The sequence below is a fragment of the Podarcis erhardii genome, assembly GCF_964252035.2.
Source record: "Podarcis erhardii genome assembly, chromosome: 9".
NCBI lineage: Eukaryota > Metazoa > Chordata > Lepidosauria > Squamata > Lacertidae > Podarcis > Podarcis erhardii.
The window spans coordinates 1,651,814-1,673,787 of record NC_138512.1 but is presented as its reverse complement, the minus strand read 5'-3'; the positions used below and the strand labels follow the sequence as shown (position 1 = coordinate 1,673,787).

At 46.7% G+C, this 21,974-nt stretch overlaps 2 protein-coding genes across 6 annotated transcripts in view; one reads left to right on the top strand and one right to left on the bottom strand.

Annotated features, from left to right (window-relative positions):
* PEAK1 (pseudopodium enriched atypical kinase 1) overlaps positions 1-14,683 on the bottom strand; it is an 80,968-nt gene extending 66,285 nt beyond the window's left edge. The window contains exon 1 of the mRNA XM_081876188.1: positions 14,662-14,683. The gene's annotated coding sequence lies outside the window, so the exon portion shown is untranslated. The remainder of the gene's footprint in view (positions 1-14,661) is intronic.
* Positions 14,684-14,906: 223 nt separating this feature from the next.
* Positions 14,907-21,974, top strand: part of HMG20A (high mobility group 20A) — a 65,096-nt gene continuing 58,028 nt past the window's right edge. Inside the window, exon 1 of one of the 5 annotated variants that reach the window (XM_081876425.1) lies at positions 14,907-15,005. Coding sequence is in view for 1 of the 5 variants with exons in the window: in XM_081876421.1 (XP_081732547.1) it covers positions 15,913-15,915 (3 nt within the window). In the remaining 4 variants the exon portion in view is untranslated. The other 4 variants (XM_081876424.1, XM_081876426.1, XM_081876422.1 and 1 more) reach the window with 4 other exon arrangements.

Genomic DNA, 21,974 nt, shown 5'->3' with positions numbered 1-21,974 from the left:
GTTTGAGCAAGCACAGCAAGGAAACAGAAGCGGGTGGGCAGTAAGACCCTGAGGCAAGTGCGGCTTGTGCTTGCTCAGCAGCTTCTTCACGGTGCTCCGCGGAACGGTGTTCTTCATCCCGGCGGCGGCGGCTCCCTCTCTTTCCTCTCAAGCAGAGCGGCCTTCCTGCTCCAGCCGCGCCTGCGCCTGAGGAGTTTCGAATCTGCCGCCGCGCGCAGGGTGACGTCACGGCCGCCGCCGGGCCAATCCGCCTGCTCGGCCCCGCCTCCCTTCTTCTCGCCTCCCTCACGAGAGGAAGCGCCTCCCTCGCGCACGGCGGATGCAGCCTGAGCAGAGTCCCCTCTCGCTTAGAGCAGTGTTTCCCAAGCGGCACACGAGGCAACGTGTCGCGGCACACTAGTGTGCCGCGGAACACCGGTTGGGAAACACTGAGCTATTTGACCTTGTACAGAAATGAACAGGGAGGAAGTTTTACTTTCTGCCCTTGGCAAAATAAATGCTGTGCTGCAGCAGTTGGATGAGAAAGTGACTTTGATGAATGAAAAGTTGGATTTTATATCTGCTGCAGCCAGCAAATATGAACCAACAGGAAACGAAGTTAAAGAAATTTTACAACAATCAACCCAGGAAACTGGTTTAACAAGGCAAGTCCAAGGGCAGATGAAGATGAAAGAGGTGGCGATTGCACCTCAAAAGTTACAGAGACTCAAAATCCCGCACGACCAAAAGCTGCAACATTGGAAGATTGAACTTGGAGAATATTTGCAAGACTCTGGAGTTAAGGAAATTCCTAGCTCTGGTGGGACTGTGAAACAAGTTGATGGATATTCCTGGAACAACTACCTTTCGGATTATAAATTAAACATAGGGGAGTGGATTAGTGGGGAATGGGACAATCTGATGAAAGAAAATGGAGAATACTACTGTAAGGAATTCCCCGGAGACTCACTCCCCAAGGAGAAAGGGAAGAAACTACGTAAGAACCCAACAAGGGACAAGGATGTGTTCAAGAACAAACAGGAACAAGAAAACCTGCAGAGGGGGCATAGAAGGGACCTGAGAGCCTCAGATATTAGAACACCAGATTGATGCACAGGATATAATGGTGAAAGGACTGACACTACCCGAAACCAGGAAGAAGGGACGTTGGATAAAACTAGAATGAGAATTTCTTTTTATATATCTTTTTATTTTTGGAATTAGTGTAATACTAATGAAATATTAGAATGTGCGGGAAAGGAATTAATTGGCTTTAGCAGAAAGGTTTGAAGGAGTTAAGTTTAAATATGGTTTAAATTTTGAAATTTTATTGCTTTGAAGGTAAGATAAGGTTAAAGAAATTAACGGTAAACTGAATTGTTAAATTTTTGAATGTTAATGATAATGAATTGAAATGAAGTGGTTTTAGTAATACAGTGGTGCCTCGCAAGACGAAATTAATTCGTTCCACAAGTTTTTTCTTCTTGCGAGTTTTTCGTCTTGCGAAGCACGGTTTCCCATAGGAATGCATTGAAAATCAATTAATGCGTTCCTAGGGAGACCGCCTTCAGACCAGGTCCGGGGACAATCTGTCCCAGAACCTCTTCTGAAGGCTGGCGGGGGGGGGGGAGAGGACTTTTCTCCCCACCGCCAGCCTTCAGAACAGCCTTCTGAAGGCTGGCGGTGGGAAGAAAAGCCCTTCTCCCGCCGCCAGCCTTCAGAAGAGTTCCTGCAGGGCTGCCTAGGCTGCGGATAGCAGCCTGCTGCCCGGTGCGAGGGGCGCTCTGCTTCAGGGGTGCGGGGCAGACATTCGCAGCTTGGGGAGCCCTGCAGGACTTCCCCGCAGGGCTCTCCAAGCTGCAGATAGCAGCCTGCTGCCCCGCGCAAGGGGCACTCTGCTTCAGAGCGCCCCTCGCGCGGGGCAGACATTCGCAGCTTGGGGAGCCCTGCAGGGCTCTCCAAGCTGCGGACAGGGGCAGCAGGCTGCTATCCGCAGCTTGGAGAGCCCTGCGGGGAACTCTTCTGAAGGCTGGTGGGGGAGAAGGGCTTTTCTTCCCACCGCCAGCCTTCAGAACAGCCTTCTGAATGTTGGCGGTGGGGAGGAAAACCTTCCTCCCACCGCAAGTCTTCAAGAGAGGTCCGGGAACAGAGGAGAAGCGCTGCGTGCCTTCCCCTCTGTTCCCGGACCTGTCCTGAAGGTTTGCGGCGGGAGGAGGGCTTTCCTCCCCACCGCCAACATTCAGAATGCTGTTCTGAATGTTGGCGGTGGGGAGGAAAAACCCTCCTCCCACCGCAAGCCCCGGGAAGAGAGGAGAAGCTGCGCGCCTTCCCCTCTGTTCCCGGACCTGTCCTGAAGGCTTGCGGCGGGAGGAGGGCTTTCCTCCCCACCGCCAACATTCAGAATGCTGTTCTGAATGTTGGCGGTGGGGAGGAAAAACCCTCCTCCCACCGTAAGCCCCGGGAAGAGAGGAGAAGCTGTGCGCCTTCCCCTCTGTTCCCGGGCCTGTCCTGAAGGCTTGCGGCGGGAGGAGGGCTTTCCTCCCCACCGCCAACATTCAGAATGCTGTTCTGAATGTTGGCGGTGGGGAGGAAAAACCCTCCTCCCACCGCAAGCCCCGGGAACAGAGGAGAAGCTGTGCGCCTTCTCCTCTGTTCCCGGACCTCCCACCGCAAGCCTTCAGGACAGGTCCGGGAACAGAGGGGAAGGCGCGCAGCTTCTCCTCTGTTCCCGGGGCTTGCGGTGGGAGGAGGGTTTTTCCTCCCCACTGCCAACATTCAGAACAGCATTCTGAATGTTGGCGGTGGGGAGGAAAGCCCTCCTCCCGCCGCAAGCCTTCAGGACAGGCCCGGGAACAGAGGGGAAGGCGCACAGCTTCTCCTCTGTTCCCGGGGCTTGCGGTGGGAGGAGGGTTCCCCGCTGTCCCCGGAGATTTCCCTATGGGCTTTCGTCTTGCGAAGCCCATAGGGAAATTCGTCTTGCGAAGCCGCTAAAAAATCGGAAAACCCTTTCGTCTTGCGGGTTTTTCGTTTAGTGAGGCATTCATCTTGCGGGGCACCACTGTAAGGTAAAATAAGAATTTTTAAGAATGGATTGATATTAGACGAAAATTTGAAGCTATAATACGTGAGGATAAATAATTAAGGGTAAATCAAGAGGGTATGAATTTGCTGAACCAATTTTTAAATGGAATACAAAAAAGGGAGGTGTGAGGAAGTCAGGAAAATAAGTAAATGAACGGTAAGAAACTAAAAAGAGGGATTTTTATTTTTTATTTTTCTGTTAAATTTTGGTTTTTGTATTTTTTTGTGCTTTTTATTGTTTATTGTCTTGTAACTTCTTTTTTGTTAAAAACTTAATAAAATATCATTTTAAAAAGAAACAAAAACAGAAATCATGTTCTGCTCAAGCTTTTATAACCATTTAATCTCACGTCAAGAGTGCAGAACTCAAATCACCAAATCCTATAAACCATGAACAAATTAATAGTTTTTTCTTTCAGTGCATCAGATTCTTATATAAGTGTCATTTCCTCAGCTGAAATCTTCAAGACAAATCCTTAATCTTAAATGATACTATATAAAGCTTTGCAGATCACATTCTATTTGGGTGATTTATATTTGCATCCTTTAATGGGGGCTCACCACTGCCTTTGCTATACAATTCAATGGTGAAGACGGACACCAACAACACACAAATGTTTAGTACACAAAAGAAACCATTTTTGCAGAATGAGGGCTTTGGTTGGTTAGCATCCATCTGTCTTGAGAGACTGTGGAGTGAGTGTCCAGGAGAGAAATCAAACTGCTGCATTAGCAGCACCAAGGTAACCTCTCCAGGATGCAAACCTGGGCAGTGTGTCTGGAGGTCCTGGGCTGCCCAAACGACAAGACTCCCCTCTCAGCCTCACTGATGGGGTCCAAAAGGAAGCAGAGCAAGATGTTGGGCACCAGCTTGGCTGCAGGAGTTGCAGGAAGGAAGCATACATGGTGCTATCCAACTGCCTTAGGAACTCCACTCTGGATTTGTTCAGGGTTTACTCTTTATCATTTTCTTCTCCCAAAGGTATTCCATAAGGCAGTAGAGGTTTAAATGAGATAGAAATTACACAGGTGTAACCATATTAATCTGTTGCATCAAAAACAGAGTCTAGTGGCACCTGAAATACTAACAAATTTATTATGGCATAAGCTTTTGTGTACCACAGTCCACTTCATTAGAAATGAATGATAGAAGCGAATGATAGAAGCGAATGATGTCTCAGCACAAGTATTCTAAAACAAAACACAGTGGAACGGGTCACTGGTAGAAGCGCTGTTGTGCACAGGCGCATTCGGAGACAGCCCGTTTCTGCGCATGTGCAGACCGTGGCAGCCGCTTCTGTGTGTATCGTGGCAAACCTGGTGTTTACTTCCAGGTTTGCCGCGGACGCGACTGGAACGAGCCTAAGTAGAACGGGACGTAAGTAGAGGTTCTACCGTATTGCCACTCCTTCAATGGTAGTTTATTAACCTTAATATTAAAAGCATGACTGAAGTTTTATTTACTTAATATTTCTAATGTTCTCAACAAAACAGCTTCCAGGCAGTGTCAATAAGATTTAATAATTGATTTCACAGTTCATTGGTCCTGACACTGTGCGCAATCACTGATCTGAACATATAAATAGATACTTAAGGCCTCTTTTATAGGCTGGAGAGACAGAGCACTATGCAATATTGATTGATTTTGAAAAAGAAAAAAAGGGGGGGGGGGAAGGATGATCAAATGTTTTTAGATAAAGCCTTCAGGTAACAACATCACCAATGACCCAATGTAAGCTAATTAGGTCAACAATGGGCAAAACAGTATCAAGTTAGTCAGTCTATTTATTTCTTTAAAATATTATGCAATCTTTTATCACATCTCATAAACTGTCCAATACTCTCTCATTCCGCACAAATTTAAATTACTGCCATATCTCGCATGCTAAACCCCCCCCCAAGGTACCAAATTTGGGTACCTCAGTACAAGAGTTTACATGCCTGTAGACAAGCAGAAGCCAGTATTTCAGGTATTGCAAATGTAGGTTCTTTACTTCCAAGAACACAGCATGCGTACATGCATCAGTGATATCCCAGGCCAGTCAAAGACCAAATTATTCTCTAAAGGCAATAAAGGACAGAGTGTAGGACTAGCAACATAAAGGGATACGTTCACAGGCAATGCTAAGCCATGACAACACAGTTTTATACTGTTAACATGAAAACAGCCTTGTATTTACAGTGGCACCTCTGGTTACGAACTTAATTCATTACGGAGGTCCGTTCTTAACCTGAAACCGTTCTTAACCTAAGGTACCAACTTTAGCTAATGGGGTCTCCTGCTGCTGCGACCACGCAATTTCTGTTCTCATCCTGGGGCAAAGTTCTTAACCCAAGGTACTACTTCTGGGCTAGCGGATTCTGTAACCCGAGGTGTTCGTAACCTGAGGTACCACTGTATACACAAACTCAGAGTGGAAACCACTGGAGGGGAGAGTGCTTGAATCCTGCTTGTGTGGTTCCCACTGAGGATGCTTCACTAGATGGGTGATTGGCCTGATCCAGCAGGCTCTTACTATGTTGTGCAGCATAGAATAATAGAATTGTAGAGTTGTAAGCGACCCTAAGGGTCCTCTAGTCCAGGGGTCAGCAAACTTTTTTAGGAGAGGACCGGTTCACCGCCCCTCAGATCTTATGGTGGGCCGGACTATCACCAGCTAAACATCACAATATTTTTTTTAAAAAAACTCTTTACTGCAGTCCAAAGACGCATAGAACAATTTCAGAACAAAATACAGTTAATACAGAGAGAGAAACCGAGGTGGTCATTTTGTTTTGTCTCAAGCTTGATGATGTTTCTTTCTTTTGACTTCCGAAAGAAACTTTGCCACGGCCAGTGTAATATCACTAGACCTGTCATCCAAAAGATATTTAATATGGGAGGCTTCAGATTTTCCCAGCAGATTTGCCAGTAGGGGTTTGATCAGTTGAACAATATACTGATATATCACAATGGCTGGAATAAGGATGGAGCTATGTAGAGGCATTGGCTGGCTTCGCAGTTTTTCCCACGTTGTGCTTTTTGCATAGTGCGCACACCCAACCATGATTTGCAATATATTGCCAGGTAAAAAAATATGAAACTGATATCACAAAATGAACTTCAAAGTAGTTTTGGAATATATATCTCCCAGCCCTAATGTAATGTTCTGAAGAACTTGAAAGCTTGCCACTATTTGGAGACATTTTGATCAGTCTTAGAAAAATAGAATTGTAGAGTTGGAAGGCTCTACCAAATTTTATCTTGTCCAGCTCCCTTCAATGCAAGTATAACCAAAGTATTCCCCAACTGCAGTTTTGGACCTTGTTTTAAGATACTGTACTGACATTGAAAAATTTGATATTAGCTTTCGTTAAAAATAATGCTATTACCCTACCACCATGAAAAAGTTGCATTTAATCACATCACATAGAACTTTATCATGTACACTATTTCTAATTTGAATGCCTAAAAATACAACTGTTATGTAACTTTGAGAAGTGCAGGCTGCTGCTTATCTGTCAATACTTATTTCTAATCATTACAGTAGCACAATAAATCATTCATCCATGACTCAGCCATTCGATTTTGTGCTGCCTCTGCTCCCCTACCATCAGCTCCACTGTCATATTTTTTAATAGCCCCCCCCCTTTGTGCTAGCAATTTAATCTAAATAAAAAGGCAAATTGCAACATACCAGTGACATATTGGTGAAATTATAATACCCCAATTCAACTATCCCATAGTGGGAATAATATAACTTCATAACATGAATTATATGTACTTCTTGCAGTACTCAACATATTTTTGTTGAATGCCTTAGTATGTATCTATGTATCATATACTTTACACGTAGACATGATATCTGTTAAGATGCCCACTGCAGAATTTAACGCAGAGAAAGATAGCATTGAAATTAGTTTTCTGATTTTCAATGTAACACATTGTTCCCTTATTTTAAAATGAAGCTACATTGCATTTTTCTTTTTTTTATTTATTGTTGTAATATTAACATCTCAATGCTTTATCATGGCTGTACATTTCTATACTGGCTAAAGTATCTGAGAAAGAGATGTGATGGTAGTTATTCAGCAACAGACCTACACTGTTTCAATGTACAACCAGCACATAAAATACAGGATATTCTGACCATAGATCTTTTTCTGTTTATCTGCAGAAACACACTTCACTACAGTGTTTCCCTAGTTAGTCTAATTAGCATCAATTCTCGTCATACCTGTTATTCTGCAATGACATTTGCATCATTTTAATCAACGAAAGCCAGCAAAACCCATCTTATAAAACACAAAGAAAAATGCAGCACCACCATATTGCAAAATTAAGAGGGAATAAATACATAAATCTTGCTGTTTCACAATTACACCATCAACTGCATTTTGCAATATATTATTTGATTCACTGCCATGCAAATACCAACACTAATAAGAAAGACAACTAAGCATCCATGTCTTTGATGAAAACAGCACCAGAGAAATGATCAAATTATGTCTGGTGTTATATAAAACAGAACAAACCCAACCACACTGACATGGATGCAGTACAAACTTACCTTAACTAAAGATCATTTAAGGGTAGAGAGTCTGCATCTAATTGTTTGGCATTTTCACCTTAAACCACTTAAGCTGTTGCAGAACATTTTGCATGGCAACTGTAACCAACAGTATCTAAGGGTAAGAACAGGTACTTTAATGCTAGAGAACAACATTCCATATGGTGGTGCACCTTAAGTCCTCATAGTAGGAAAAACACTCAAAGCTTAAAAGATACACAGACGCAGTATTTATAAAATTCTGGCCATCACACCATAAAAACAGGCACAAATAGTATTTATTATTTGTAAAGCTACACATGTAGATGAAGTACAGAAAATGTAATGCTTTATGTTTCCTGCAATCTGTTCTGATGGTTTTGAAGGTAGGATTTTACTTGCATTTTACATTAAAGGCTTGCTGATAGGAAAGCTCACTTCAAGGAGGGAGTCAATCTAGCTACTTTAGGAAGGGAGTTCCAGTGTTTGCGAGCAGCCACCAAGAATGCACTCCCCACATCTAAACCAAGCGTGCCTGTGAAAATGGCAGGACTGAGAGGTGGTTCCCCAAAGATCTCAGAGCCTGGGCCAATTCATAGGGAAGCACAGAGTCCTTCAGATACCCTGGGCCCAAGCTGTATAGGTCATAATCAGCAGTTTGAATTGTGCCTGGAAACAGACCAGTGGAGCTGCTGTAGCAAGAGACCTCTACTCCATAGAATCAGCCCTGGTCAACAGTGGCTGCAGCTCTGTAAGCCAGCTGAAGTCTCTGAACTTTTCACATAGAGTACACTAAGCCGTCCAAATACCAGGTAACTAAGGTATGGGTCACTGTGCAGGATCAGATGATGTTTCCCATCTCTGTATTTAAAGATTCCATTTCCCTACTGTATCTAAGAGTGGCGGATAATACCTTACAAAACACATACAATCATATCCTTTAAAAATATTTTCTTAGCATGTAAGATATTGCTGAATATGTATTAAGCAAAAAGAAAATGACTATTTCTTCCCATTAGTGCCTTAATATTGCATAGACACTACCGTGTCACTGATACGATGTATGACTTTTCAATGTACACTGTGATTTACCATCTATAAGAATATGTACTAACCTTTTAACTAGCAACAACTTACTTCATCCTGAATGCCAAACCATTCTTTGTTATGAAAGGTTTTCCACCCACATTTTTGTTAGAATCTGGTTTTAAGGAAGTCTGTCATTTCTTTGCTAATTTCACTGGATTAGGTTACTGTAGTGTTGACCTGCATAATCAGCACTAAGGCAACAGTGTTTTGCACAAATTGACATTGGTGAGCATTTCCCTCCATGTTTGTTATAACTGATACAAAACCCAATAAAGAAACCACAGCTAGCTGTTCCTCTATCATATTCTACACAACTATGTTTCCCATTTCATTGGTAGTTATAGTTAAATAATGTAGACCAGGGATCAGCAAACTTTTTCAGCAGGTGGCCGGTCCACTGTCCCTCAGACCTTGTGGGGGGGGGACTATATTTTTTGGGGAAAATGAACAAATTCCTATGCCCCACAAATAACCCAGAGATGCCCTTTAAATAAAATGAGACATTCTACACATGTAAAAACACACTGATTTCTGGACCATCCACAGGCCGGGTTTAGAAGGTGATTGGGCTGTCCCCTGGGCCTTAGTTTGCCTACCCATGATGTAGATAATTCCTTTTCATTTTGCAATCGTGAAAGCTTTTAAGTTATCATCATTACCTCCTCCTATCGCTCTTAGTTTCAGACAACAACACATCAGCCAGCTATAAAGAAAATACAATGGTATCTCGGGTTACAGATGCTTCAGGTTACAGACTCCGCTAACCCAGAAATAGTACCTCAGGTTAAGAACTTTGCTTCAGGATGAGAATAGAAATTGTGTGGCAGCAGCGGAGCGGCAGGCCCCATTAGCTAAAGTGGTACCTCAGGTTAAGAACGGACCTCCAGAACAAATTAAGTTCTTAACCCGAAGTACCACTGTAAAAAAGAGAGAAGCTACATGAGATGTTAACAACAGAGTAAAAACAAAGGATATATGTGAGGTTTAACTTTTACATCATTATTCCAAATTACTTGTATGATACTAAGAGTGGACACTGCAACTATAAAAGCAATATGTTACAAAAGATGGAGGGGATTGCAATAAATCCTCTAGATTGGGGTGGATTCAGTATGTTGGGCGACTTTTGACTAGGGATGGCTGATATCTGCTTTCCAACATTGTTAATACATAGCCAGCTAAACCTTGTGATATGGGACGTGGGTGGCGCTGTGGGTAAAACCTCAGCACCTAGGACTTGCCGATCGCATGGTTGGCGGTTTGAATCCCCGCGGCGGGGTGCGCTCCCGTCGTTTGGTCCCAGCGCCTGCCAACCTAGCAGTTCGAAAGCACCCCCGGGTGCAAGTAGATAAATAGGGACCGCTTACCAGCGGAAAGGTAAACGGCGTTCCGTGTGCTGCGCTGGCTTACCAGATGCAGCTTGTCACGCTGGCCACGTGACCCGGAAGTGTCTGCGGACAGCGCTGGCTCCCGGCCTATAGAGTGAGATGAGCGCACAACCCTGGAGTCTGGCAAAGACTGGCCCGTACGGGCAGGGGTACCTTTACCTTTACCTTTTTAAACCTTGCGATATCCTGATAAAGGAGGAAAGAAGGTGGGAAGGAGGCAGTTGTTGGCCATGCAGATGATCAGCATAACTGTGCGCAGCTTCTGCCGCTTCCAGGCGAGGCTGGGTAGGCAGCGCTGCCCCGGGCAGAGTGCATCAGCCGGGGCACCACATGCCATGGCACTGTGCACAGAAACGTAGAGCCCCGGGGCTCCAATGGCCTCCCTGGAGCCGCCAGCTGCGGCTAGCCCCAAAGATAGCCTCTCACCACACAAGCGATAGCTACCGGAAGCCACCCTCTGGAGCACTACGCAAGGCATGGGAGGCAGTTTCAATCTGCTCAGCAATTGCACAGGGAGGGAGGGAAGGTGGCAGCCTGCTGGCACTTGTGTGGCCAGAGAAAGAAATGAAGGTGCTGGCTGACAGGCAAAGTTAGCCCCACTCTTGTCTCAGGCTCCCCAGGCTGGCATCTGGGCTGCGGAGGGAGTGAGTGGGCAAACATCAAGCAGCCTAACTAGGCTCTCCGGATTGAGCTGAGTTACTTTATGGGTGAGCTGAAGTATTTGATTTTAAAGAGCAGAGATATAGCAGGCATAATGGTAATCTGGTGGAAGAATATTGACAAGCTGGACTGTGTATAGAGGAGGGTGACCAAGATTATCAGGGTATAACTGTCCCAATCCAACAAGACACATTTTAGTACCAGATATACAAGTGAAGCTGTGAGCTCAAGCCAGTGCAAGTTTACTATTGAACTATGAACTCCCTACTCTGAAATCAACCTAACCAACAAAACTTACTTTCTAGTTGCAGATGTCCTTAAGACTTAAAGGACACTTCAAATATGAGCAGGCTTCAAAACAAAATCTATCATCATGTGACTGATTAATATTATGCACCTAATATTTCAGAAACGTGTTTTATCTGCCATTGAAAGTCAGGTACAACTCATATGAATAAGGATAAAAAGTTTAGTTGGGAAGTCAGTAAAAGACATTATCTTTATCTTTGGATTTTCATACAATAGCAGACTACTCATGGAAATAACAACTGGGTAGAGAAATAATTTCTAACGTATTTCTGTGTTTCAGAGAGCAAATGAGGTTTTCCTGAAACAGAATGGAGATCATACTTTTGCCAGGAAGTATTCTGATCTGTACAATTTATCAGCTGCTATTTTACCATTAAAAAATCTAGCATTGTTGGGAAAGTAAATCTACCAATGCAAAAAATTCAGCTTCTCACATGCTTCGATCCACATTTCATTTGTAAAGTGGGCACAGGAAAAGCTTCTAGATTAAAAAAAAAAAAAGTAGTTCCTGGTTTATATAACCAGAATTTACTTTTAATCTGTGGTTTAAACACACTTTCCCACATATAAGTAAAAACCTGTAAGACCACTCAAAAATCAAATTGCTACAACTGTGAGGAGATAAAAGCATGCTGCAAAAAAAGAGGGATCTACATGAAAGAGTATATCTACTAGAGCGTCTGTCATCTCTAGTTCTTGCTCTTCCCCATTTATTTATTTCCTGCATTTATATTTCACCTTTCCGCTAGATCTGACCAATGTATCGATCATCCAACACCAGCTTGTAGACCACATCATATGAACCACTTCAAAAAAACCTGAACCGGTAGTGTATTGCAAAGCACAGCCTTCAAAACTCCAAGGGGTGCTATAATTATGAGCTCTCTGGCAGGCAGCTGGCTGGCTGTCCTTTCAGCTCACTTTCCCTTCCTATGGCAGAAGAGCCCCACTCCCAGCCTCAGCGCCTCCCCATAACCATGGTGTCTCTACCCAATGTAGGAATCAAGGCTGGGCCGCCTCCTCTTTCTACTTCCAGAGAGGAGTGGAAGGAGTTCGCCCACCAAATGTGAGGGTTTGTCTGCCTCCAAGAGAAGGAATCTGCAGTGCACACAGCACATACCTATTAATTTCCTTGACTGCTCCTTCGTCCAATCTCCACCCTCCCCACCCGTTCCATGTTTCAGACATCACAATATATCACTAAATTGCAATGTTTAGTTTGTGATATACCTGGTGACATATCGCGATGCTGAAAACCAGGCATCACCCAGCCTGAGTTTCCACCAAGGTACCAAAGACTGTTTACACAGCTTAATATTTCTGTTAATATTCTGTTAATATAACAGAAACCAATGGTATAGTATTCCCAGCCTGATTTAAGGAGCTGATGGCCCTAGCTACTTGGCCTTCCTGGCTTCTGCATGCAAGTCTACATAAGACACATTGCTCCTGCTTTCCTTTATTGCAGGCTTCCTCCACCTCGGCCCTCCAGATGTTCTGAGACTTCAATTCCCATCATCCCTGACCACTGGTCCTGCGAGCTAGGGATCATGGGAGCTGTAGGCCAAAAACATTTGGAGAGCCGAGTTTGAGGAAGCCTGCTTTATTGCAATACTTTTTGTTCTCTTGGCTAGGGAATCTTAAACAGTGGGGACTAGTGCCCATTGGACTGGTAGGGAGGAACGGCAACGCACGTGAAGTCAAAGCTAATGACAGTCAGAACCTCTCCTCATTTCAATGAAGGTAAGGCTGAGACTAAGACTAAGGAGAAGGAAGATTACAGCCAATGCCACTCTCTAAACTGGTTGTAAGAAAGAAGGGAGGGAGGTGAGAACTGGCCGACTGCAGACTGAGGTTGGTTGGGTAGCATCCCATTTGACCCAATGGACCAGCCTCCATGACTTTAAAAGAATCTAACAAAAGCTGGATGGATTCTCAATACCGGAAAACTCTTATCAAGCAAAGAGCTAAACTCTTACTTTGTATAAGTAGTTAACATAGCCTTGAAAAGCCAAGTACAATGATTATGTACATGACCTTGTGGATTTCATACTTTGGAAGGTAGTCTTGATCCTGAAAAGCACAACAGAAGACCTTGCTGGGGGGAGGGGGGAAGAGGAGGGGTAAGGAAACCTGATGATAAGCCAGAAGATATTGCTCTCTTTCAATATATATTGTTCATTAAGCACATTCACAGTTCTAATAATTCATAAGATTAAGGAATAAAAAAGTATTTAATGTTTTTTTCCCCATGCTCAAAGTGATTTGCATTTCCCTCATTGTTACAATGGGCTACTACTACCACTATGCCTATATTAAAAATGGGGAGCCTGAGGCAGATACTTGCCGCACAGTAGATTCATGTCTGAGGAAAGATTTGACGTAACCGCACAGCAACAGCTTTAGCAAGTGTGACAGAAGGCACTTAATCAACTTGGGATAAAAGAAGAAACTTCACATTTCTGTAAAACTGTCCATATGCTGTCAGGCTGAAGTAAGTTCCAAATTTTTAGAAGCAAACACATAATTTTTAAGCACCGGTCATGCAGATAGGAGAATGAAAGATCTTTTAAACATCTGTACAATCAACTGCCCCATATTTTTCCATTTCTAATTCTGATAGATGACCTCCATATAACAGCAGCCTGTGTGTTAAGGTGCTCAAAAAGCCATTCAGAAACACAATTATGTTGAATGCTAACCATTTACATACTGTAATCAAGTTCTTAGCCCTGTCCTCCACAAGCTGTCGAAGTGCAAAAGAAATGGGTGCGGGGAAGGAAGAAGAACATACAAAAGCCTAAAATAATCAATATATTTTGGAACATATTCATATTTTGTGAGCCATGGGCCAGAAATACAATGACTAGGGGGGGATGTGGTTCTGAAACAATGTGTCAGTTTCCTATGTGGAATTTCCTTTATGGGAATGAAGGGATACAACTTCAAGGGCTAAAAACCAAGGACCTCTTGACTTGAAGAGCAAAACAAAACAAAACACAAGGCAAATCCAGCCAAGAGCAAAGATCCAAGGGGAGGTTTCCAGGGAGCCCTTTGCTGATTTTGTCTGCAGATCTTCCGGCCCCTTCAATTTCATGGCATCAGCCCACTAAGGCAGCAGCAGCAGCAGCAGCAGGACCGAAGCAGCCAGCCAGGCCACGGATCCCAGAGCCGGCCCTGCCGCCCTCCTGCCCCGGAGGAGCCTTTCCCTGCGCGCGAGAGAGGCAGGAGGCTCCCGGAACCCCGCCGCCCGCCTTCCAGCCCCGTCTCCCCGCTCCCCCGTCGAGGGAGGAGACCCGCCGCCCGGATGCCTCCCCTCACCGACTGCGCTTCCAGGGCGGGCAAGGCGCCCGAGCCCCGCGGAGCTGCTGGCGGGACAGGCCAGGAAAAGTTTCCCTTCTCGAGGCAAAGGGGGGCGAGACGGGAGAAACTTCTCCGCTGCTTCGGGGGCGTCCCAGGGGCCTCCCCCCCCCCCGCGGGGAGGGCGGGCGGAGGGGAGGCGGCGCGGGCGCCAAGCGGCCTCCGGCGCCCCCCACCCGGCCCCCTCTCGCCCCGGTGCGCGTCCCGCCTGAGGCGGAGAACTCTCGGGCACGCGCCGCCGGATAGAAACAGCGAAGGACAGTTACCTGGGCGGCGGCCGGCCGGCCGGTCGGTCGCTCGGCCTCCCGTCTCCCCTCCGGGCGCCCCGCTCGCCTCACGCGCCGCCCGCGACTCCTCGCCTCGCAACTCAAACTGCCGGCCTCCCTCGCAGGCCCCGCCCCTCGCTCGCGCGTCCCCGCGGCAGCAACCGCCTCCCCGCGCGCGCGCCCGGGCGGAGGGGGAAAGGGGCGTGGCTCCCCGCCTAGTTTTCTCCGTCCCGTTAGCAACGCCGACGCTCCGCTCTCCCTGGAAGGCGACCAAAAGAGGATCCCGCTCGCCCAAGGGCGAGACTACGATCCCCAGCATGCATTGCTGCTAACCCGCCCTCCCTGTGGGTAGGTTTTTTTCGGGGTTGGTGTGCGAACTCGCGTATGTGTAATTCTTCCGCTTTCAAAAAATAGTTCCGCTGCTGCCTTTATTACAAGAAAGCAGCTAAGGCTTTTTCGGAGGTTTGTTTCTCGAAGGAGGTTATAAAGGGGCGGGGAGAGCTTCTCCGTTGTCACCGGACAATGAATTGTGGGGGGGGGGAGGGGGAGGGGAGAGCGCCCTCGCGGAAGGATACGCGGAAGGGGCGGGGCAACGCGTCCTGCGTGTGAGGAGAGGGCGGAGAGAAGGATGGCGGAGGCCGAGTGGGGGTGACGGGGCAGCAGTCTCTCAAGGGGAGCCCCCCCGCCCGCCCGCCCCTCAGCGACAGGTCAGTGGGGGGGGGCGAGGGCTGTCGGGGGGCAGCCGGCGGCGGCGGCGGCGGCGCGGGAGGGGTGAGGCCGCGAGGGGGCCCCTGTCCGGGGCGAGCGGGCCTCGGGGGCGCCTCCCGCCCGGCTCCCTCGAGAGGGTCTTCCTCCGCCCCGTGACCCCCTCCCTCCGCTTCCGGCCCTCTCCAAGGGGGCGGCAGCGCGGGGTCCCGGCGGCGCTCGCTCCCGCGGGCTGCCATGTCCCCCAAGTGGGCGCCTTGGCCCGGGGGCCTCTGGGGGAGCAGGAGGCCGAGCAAGGGGCGCCTTGGGTCTGGCGCCTCCTGGTCCTCGGCTTGTTCCGAGGAGAACCCATCCATATTGCCTTACTGGCTCTGTGAAATGCACCTCGGGGTCCTGGTGCAGCTTCCCCCTCGCCTCAGCTCTGTCCGCCCCGCCAACAACCCTGCGAGGTTGGTTAGGCAGAGGGACGGGGGGGGGGGGCTATGCTGCCTCCAGAGGCAATTGGGACTCCTGAGCGTATCCAGTCGCTGCTGAAAGCAGCATGACATGGTAAGGTGCCAAATTGAAAAGGGGAAATTGGGAGTGTGTTCTTGGCTCTTGCTGTGAATCCACAGCTTGAATTTTGCTACAGTTTTACCTGTTCTGCATATGACAGTGGGTGATGTGACTTCAACCAAACAGTATGGGGAGGCATGGTGGAAGAAGTTTCCTGTTGCTGATTTATTGTAAAATAATACATTTTCAGTGGCACTATCTATGTAAGGTTTGTGGTTTCAAAGCTAGAAATATCAAAAGGCCCTTCCCTTTTTAATAATTCATTTTACTTTGTTGTTGTTGGTGTTGTTACATACTAAGACTTCAGCCTTCCTAAATTTAGTTTTTCAGATACACTATCTGAAGAAGTGTGCATGCACACGAAAGCTCATACCAAGAACTGACTTAGTTGGTCTTTAAGGTGCTACTGGAAGGAATTTGTTTTGTTTTGACTATGGCAGACCAACACGGCTACCTATCTGTAACCATAATAAATTACATACATACTTATTTTGACTTCTCTTCTCCCCTTCCTTGGTTTCTTATAAAAACATTTTAAAAACTGTATATCCCCCTTAACTTCTTTTGTTTATTACTCTCTATATTTCTTCCAAAATCACCTTTAAACTGCTTGATTTTAAATTAATCCTGCTAATGTATTTAGTTGTTTACAATATTTTTATGATAATCCATGTATCCATTCTTTGTTAAACAATATTTCATCTTGACTTCTTATGAAAAATAAGACTTTAGAGCCACCTTGCCCCAAAATGGCAACTAGACATCTGCTTTGGTGACTGTAACCTTGGGTTAAGGTGCCATTTGGCACCTAGCTTATATATATGAGTTTCTAACACTGAGCAACAGCCCTCTTTCTTACTCTCCAGCAACTGCTATTCAGGGCCAATATTTATTTATTTATTTATTTATTATTAAATTACTACATTTCTATTACCACCCTTCATCCAAGGATCGGGTTACAATATAAAAACATAAAAATACATAACATAGCTGCATACCCCCCTCCCATACACAGTATAAAAGGCCATAGATTGTTTAATTAACCAAAGGCAGAGGAGAAGAGTGTTGTTTTTGCTTGACACCTAAAGATATGTAACAAATGTCCCAGGCAAGCCTCCTTGGTGAGAGCATTCCACAAATGGGGAGCCACCACAGAAAAGATCCGTTCTCATGTTGCCACCCTCCAGACCTTTTGTGGAGAAGGCACACACAGAAAGGCCTCAGATGATGATTGCAGGGTCTTGATTGGTTCATATGGAAAGAGACAGTCCTTGAGCTGTTGTAGGCTGGAGCTAATTAGAGCTTTATAGGTCAAAACTGACACTTTGAACACTAAATGGCAGCCAGTGCAACTGGGCCAGGATTGGTTTTGATGGTCCAGGGAACCATCCACTAACAGTTCCTCAGTATGGATTGAGCTTCAGTTTGTTGGCTCTCACCCAGTCCATTACCAAAGACAATTGTCCAGCCAGTGTTAGAAACAGATATGAAAGCTAGGAGCTAAACAGCACCTTAAAATTAGGTTATGGGTACAACTACAGAATGTCTAGGCACACTTTTTTATAATAAGAATACAAAGCTGAAAATGAATGATCTGCAGCTAAAATATTATGTTCATTTTTCACATGGTCTAGTCCTTTCTTTGCCCACCCCCCTAATATTCTTAAGAGGGTCTCTTATTCATTCTTCAGAGAATAGCTGGAAATAGGGAGGCAGAAAAAGGTTCTTCTTTTCTTCCACTCTGCAGTTTTAATCTGAAATCTTTGGCATAGTACTGCCCCCAGAGCTCAGAAACTGCTTGTGCTAACGAAATTCCCTGTCACAAAATGTGCCTAGAACAAGGGGAATTTCAAACCCTGGGTCCAGCACATCCACTGCCTCAACTCCATATGTGAAGGAGAAGTAGAGCTGTGTGTCATCAGCATATAGTTGACAATATACCCCATAACTGCAGAAGACCTCACTCAGCATGTAGATGTTAAACAGCCTAGGGCATACCGTATTTTTCGCCCTATAGGGCGCACCGGCCCATAGGACGCACCTAGTTTTCAGAGGAGGAAATTAAGGAAAAAATATGATTCCCTCCCCCCCGCAGCTCTGGGAGGAGCGGACAGGCTGCATGCAGCCTGTGCGCCACTCCAAGACCTTCCCGCTTTTGCGGGAGGTGGCAGAATTCCCCCACCTCCTGCAAAAGCCCACAGGAGCCGCGCGTGACTCCTGGGGCTTTTCAACCAGGAGGGAGAAGGGACTGAAATGGCCAGTCAGTCCCTTCTCCCTCCTCGGGGAAAAGCCCCCAAGAGTGGCGCGATCTTTAAAGGCTGTGCGACTCCTGCGGGCTTTTCTACGAGGTGGGGGAATTCCTAGAAAAGCCAGCAGAAGCCGCGCAGCCCCTTTAAAGAGTGCACGGCTTATGCGGGCTTCTGCGGGAGGTGGGGGAATTCCCCCACCTCCTAGAAAAGCCAGCACAAGCCGCGCATCCTTAAAAGAGCGCGCAGCTTTTGCCTGCTTTTGTGGGAGGTGGGGGAATTCCCCCATCTCCTGCAAAAGCCCATAGGAGGGAGAAGGGACGGACTCGGCCAGTCCGTCCCTTCTCCCTCCTTGGGGAAAAGCCCCCAAGAGCCGCGTTCTCTTTAAAGGCTGCGCGGCTCCTGCGGGCTTTTCTATGAGGTGGGGGAATTCCCCCACCTCCCGCAGAAGCCGTGCGCTCCTTAAAGGGGCTGCGCGGCTTCTGCTGGCTTTTCTAGGAGAAGTCCACAGAAGCCGTGCGTTCTTTAAAGGGGCTGCGCAGCTTCTGCTGGCTTTTCGACCCAGCTTGTGGGGCTGGCGATGGGGGGAAGCACTGCTTTCCCCCACCGCCAGCCTCAAAGCCGGATCGGAGAGTAGCGGGAAGGCGTCAAGCGCCTTACCGCTGCCCCCCGATCCCCTGGGGCTGGCAATGGGGGGAAGCGCTGCTTTCCCCCACCGCCAGCCTCAAAGCCAGGTCGGAGAGTAGCGGGAACGTGTTGCGCGCTTTCCCGCTGCCCCCCGATCCTCTGGGGCTGGCAATGGGGGGAAGCGCTGCTTTCCCCCACCGCCAGCCTCAAAGCGCAGACTCTTCTGGCTTCAGCGAAAGCAACGCGAAGCTTCCGGAGCGCAGGCTTCCTAGGCTTCTCGTTGCTATCGCTGAAGCCAAGGAGCCTGCATTCGCCCCATAGACGCACACACATTTCCCCTTCATTTTTGGAGGGGAAAATGTGAGTCCTATAGGGCGAAAAATACGGTAAATGGGAACCTTAGGAAGCCCTTTGTTGAAGGCTCCTCGGAGCCAAAGAGCAACCTCCAAGCATCAGCCGTTGGAAACCATTGACATAGGACCGCAACCATCCCAAAGTGCCACCCATCCCTGACTCAGACAGCCACTCCTGACATGCTTGATGATATTGAAAGCTGCTAAAAGGTTGCAGAGAATTAACAGGGACACATTTCCCCTGTCTCTCTCCCAACAGATTGCCCCTACAGGGCAATCAAAGCAGCTTCTGTGCCAGAAGCAGGCCCAAACCTGTATTGAAATGGATCTAGAGAAACAGTTTTCTCCAAGAGCACCTGGATCTGGTCTGCAAATTTGTCTAATCTTTTTAAAAACTCTGAATTAAGGACCATATTGTGATAGTTTTGGTTTGGTATGAAAAAAAAGGAACCATAGGATAGGCTCTTTGAGTGGACCATTGTAAAATGTTCATTTCTTTTCGCTTAATCTGCCATGGTATATTCTGAGCCAGTAAATACTGTGTCACATTGTACATTAAGAAATCCTGTTATACTGAAATGGATAATAGCCGGCCTATCAAGATCATCGTTTTTGACACAGATTGGCAGCACTTTTCCAGGGTTTTAGGTGAGTCTTTCAGTAGTACCTGGGGTTGATGGGGACTGAACTTGGGGACTGAACTTGTGACCTTCTGCAATGTTTCCCCTATTTATGTTGTGTTACACTCCTAAACCTGGAACAGTAGAACTGTACAGGGCTGTTCAAAATCTGAGAGTACAGAGCTGGGGTCAGAAAAAGGAGGGAAAAACCCTGTGTTTTAGTATGATGAGCTTTCATCAAGTGTAGCTAAATGCTGCCAGAGCAAAGTTGGATGCTGATGATTATTTTTGTACAAGTACTGGAATTTTATTTTTGCAGATTTCTTCAGTTTAGACAGCTTAATTCCCTTGGTTTACTTTCAAATCCTTAGGTCCCCAATGGTATGTCAGTTTTTTGTCTCACAAAGCTGTTTATCCATGATTTGCTTTTTTTAGCTGGATATCAGTAAATGCTGCTGGACATTTTTTTTTCTACGTTACTAGGCTGGCAGATTTGAGTTTGCTTGTTGAACAATATTGCAGTGAAAAGCGGTGTGGATGGCAACAGCATCAACAAGAAGCAACCCCTTCCCATCCCTTCTCACTGCAATAAAACAAGGTTTAACAGTTTGGACTAATTCCTTTAAAGGCTGGAGTGGTGTTCTTAAAATGCATGAATGTTTGTGAGAAAACTTCAGGTCAATCTAACATAAAGTGAGGATTAATGTAGGCTTGTGAGAATTCTCCTATGAACATGTTTTAACTGACTGAAAAGAATTCACTTTTGAATCACACCTTAGTACCATGTTCTGAGAATGAAAGGATGATGATACGTTAAGCGATCTTAGGAATTTTTCAAGGGTCAATTGGATATTCTAATCTGAACTAGAATAGTGAGCACAGAAGCAAAGGGTGTATTAAATATGTGATCTTGTAAATGACCCTTTGAAAAGTTCTTGGCTGAGCTAGCCTCTTGGGTCTCCTAACTGGGCCTTGTAGTATAAAGAATGGAATTTAAAGTGTCATCCACTGTGATTCTAATATTTTCTTCTGAGCAACTGCCACTGTTCCATCTTCCTCACCCTTTTGCCCCATAATTTGCTTCAGCTCACTTCCAAGTATTGCCACATGTCTTGCAGTCACCCGCATGATGTTTGGGAGGGTGCTACTATCTCTAGGTCTTCCCTGAGAGCCATAACTGATAAAGGCTAACTTCAAGAGTTCTGCTTCCTGCCCACTTCACTCCCTTGAGCGTGCATCAAAAGCTCCATGTAGTAGAATCTTAGAAGTTTGAATGCTTAGCAGTGTAAATGTGTTCTGTTCAAAGTTTATATATTCAAGTAAACATAATACAGAACATATTATAAACACTGATCCCAGTCCAATGTTTTCTCAGCTATACTACTGTGGAATATTTCCTCCTCCCCTCCCCCTGGCACCCTGTTCTATTGCTGAAGTGAAAAAAAAAAAAACTTAGAAAGGAACCAGCTCCTCAGCTACCGTATTTTTCGCCCTATAGGACGCACCGGCCCACAGGACGCACCTAGATTTTTGGGGGGAGGGGAGAAATAAAGGGGAAAAAATTATTCCCCCCCCCGCGGGGCGGGGGCGGGGGAAGCCCGAGCTTCCCCCGACCCCAGCCCCCAGAACACGCAGCTCTCCGCAAGCCGTGGGAGCCCAGCGCGAAGTCGCGGCGGGCTCCCACAGCTTGCGGAGAGCTGCGTGAAGCCCACTCTGGGAGCATGCGGGGCTGGAGGCGGGGGAAGCCCGCCGCCAGCCTCCAAACCACGTCGGGAGACAGCGGGATGGCGCGCTGCGCCTCCCCGCTGTCCCTCGAGCTTGCGGGGATGGCGACGGGGAGAAGCGCGCTTCTCCCTGCTGCCAGCCTCCAAACCACGTCAGGAGACAGTGGGATGGCGCGCTGCGCCTCCCCGCTGTCCCCAGAGCTTGCGGGGATGGCGGTGGGGCTCTCCAGGCTTCAGCGAAAGCCTGCATTCTCCCCATAGGATGCACACACATTTCCCCTTCATTTTTGGAGGGGAAAAAGTGCGTCCTATAGGGCAAAAAATACGGTATCTCTTTGAAATACCTTAACAACTTGGGGGGTAGTTTGATCTGTGCATGCACAGATTGAAAGTACTTGCATTGAATGTGATGTGTGATTGAAATTCCATGAGCATACATTGCTGGCCTGTGCATAATGCATGGTGCATTCTCCGTACTCCCCT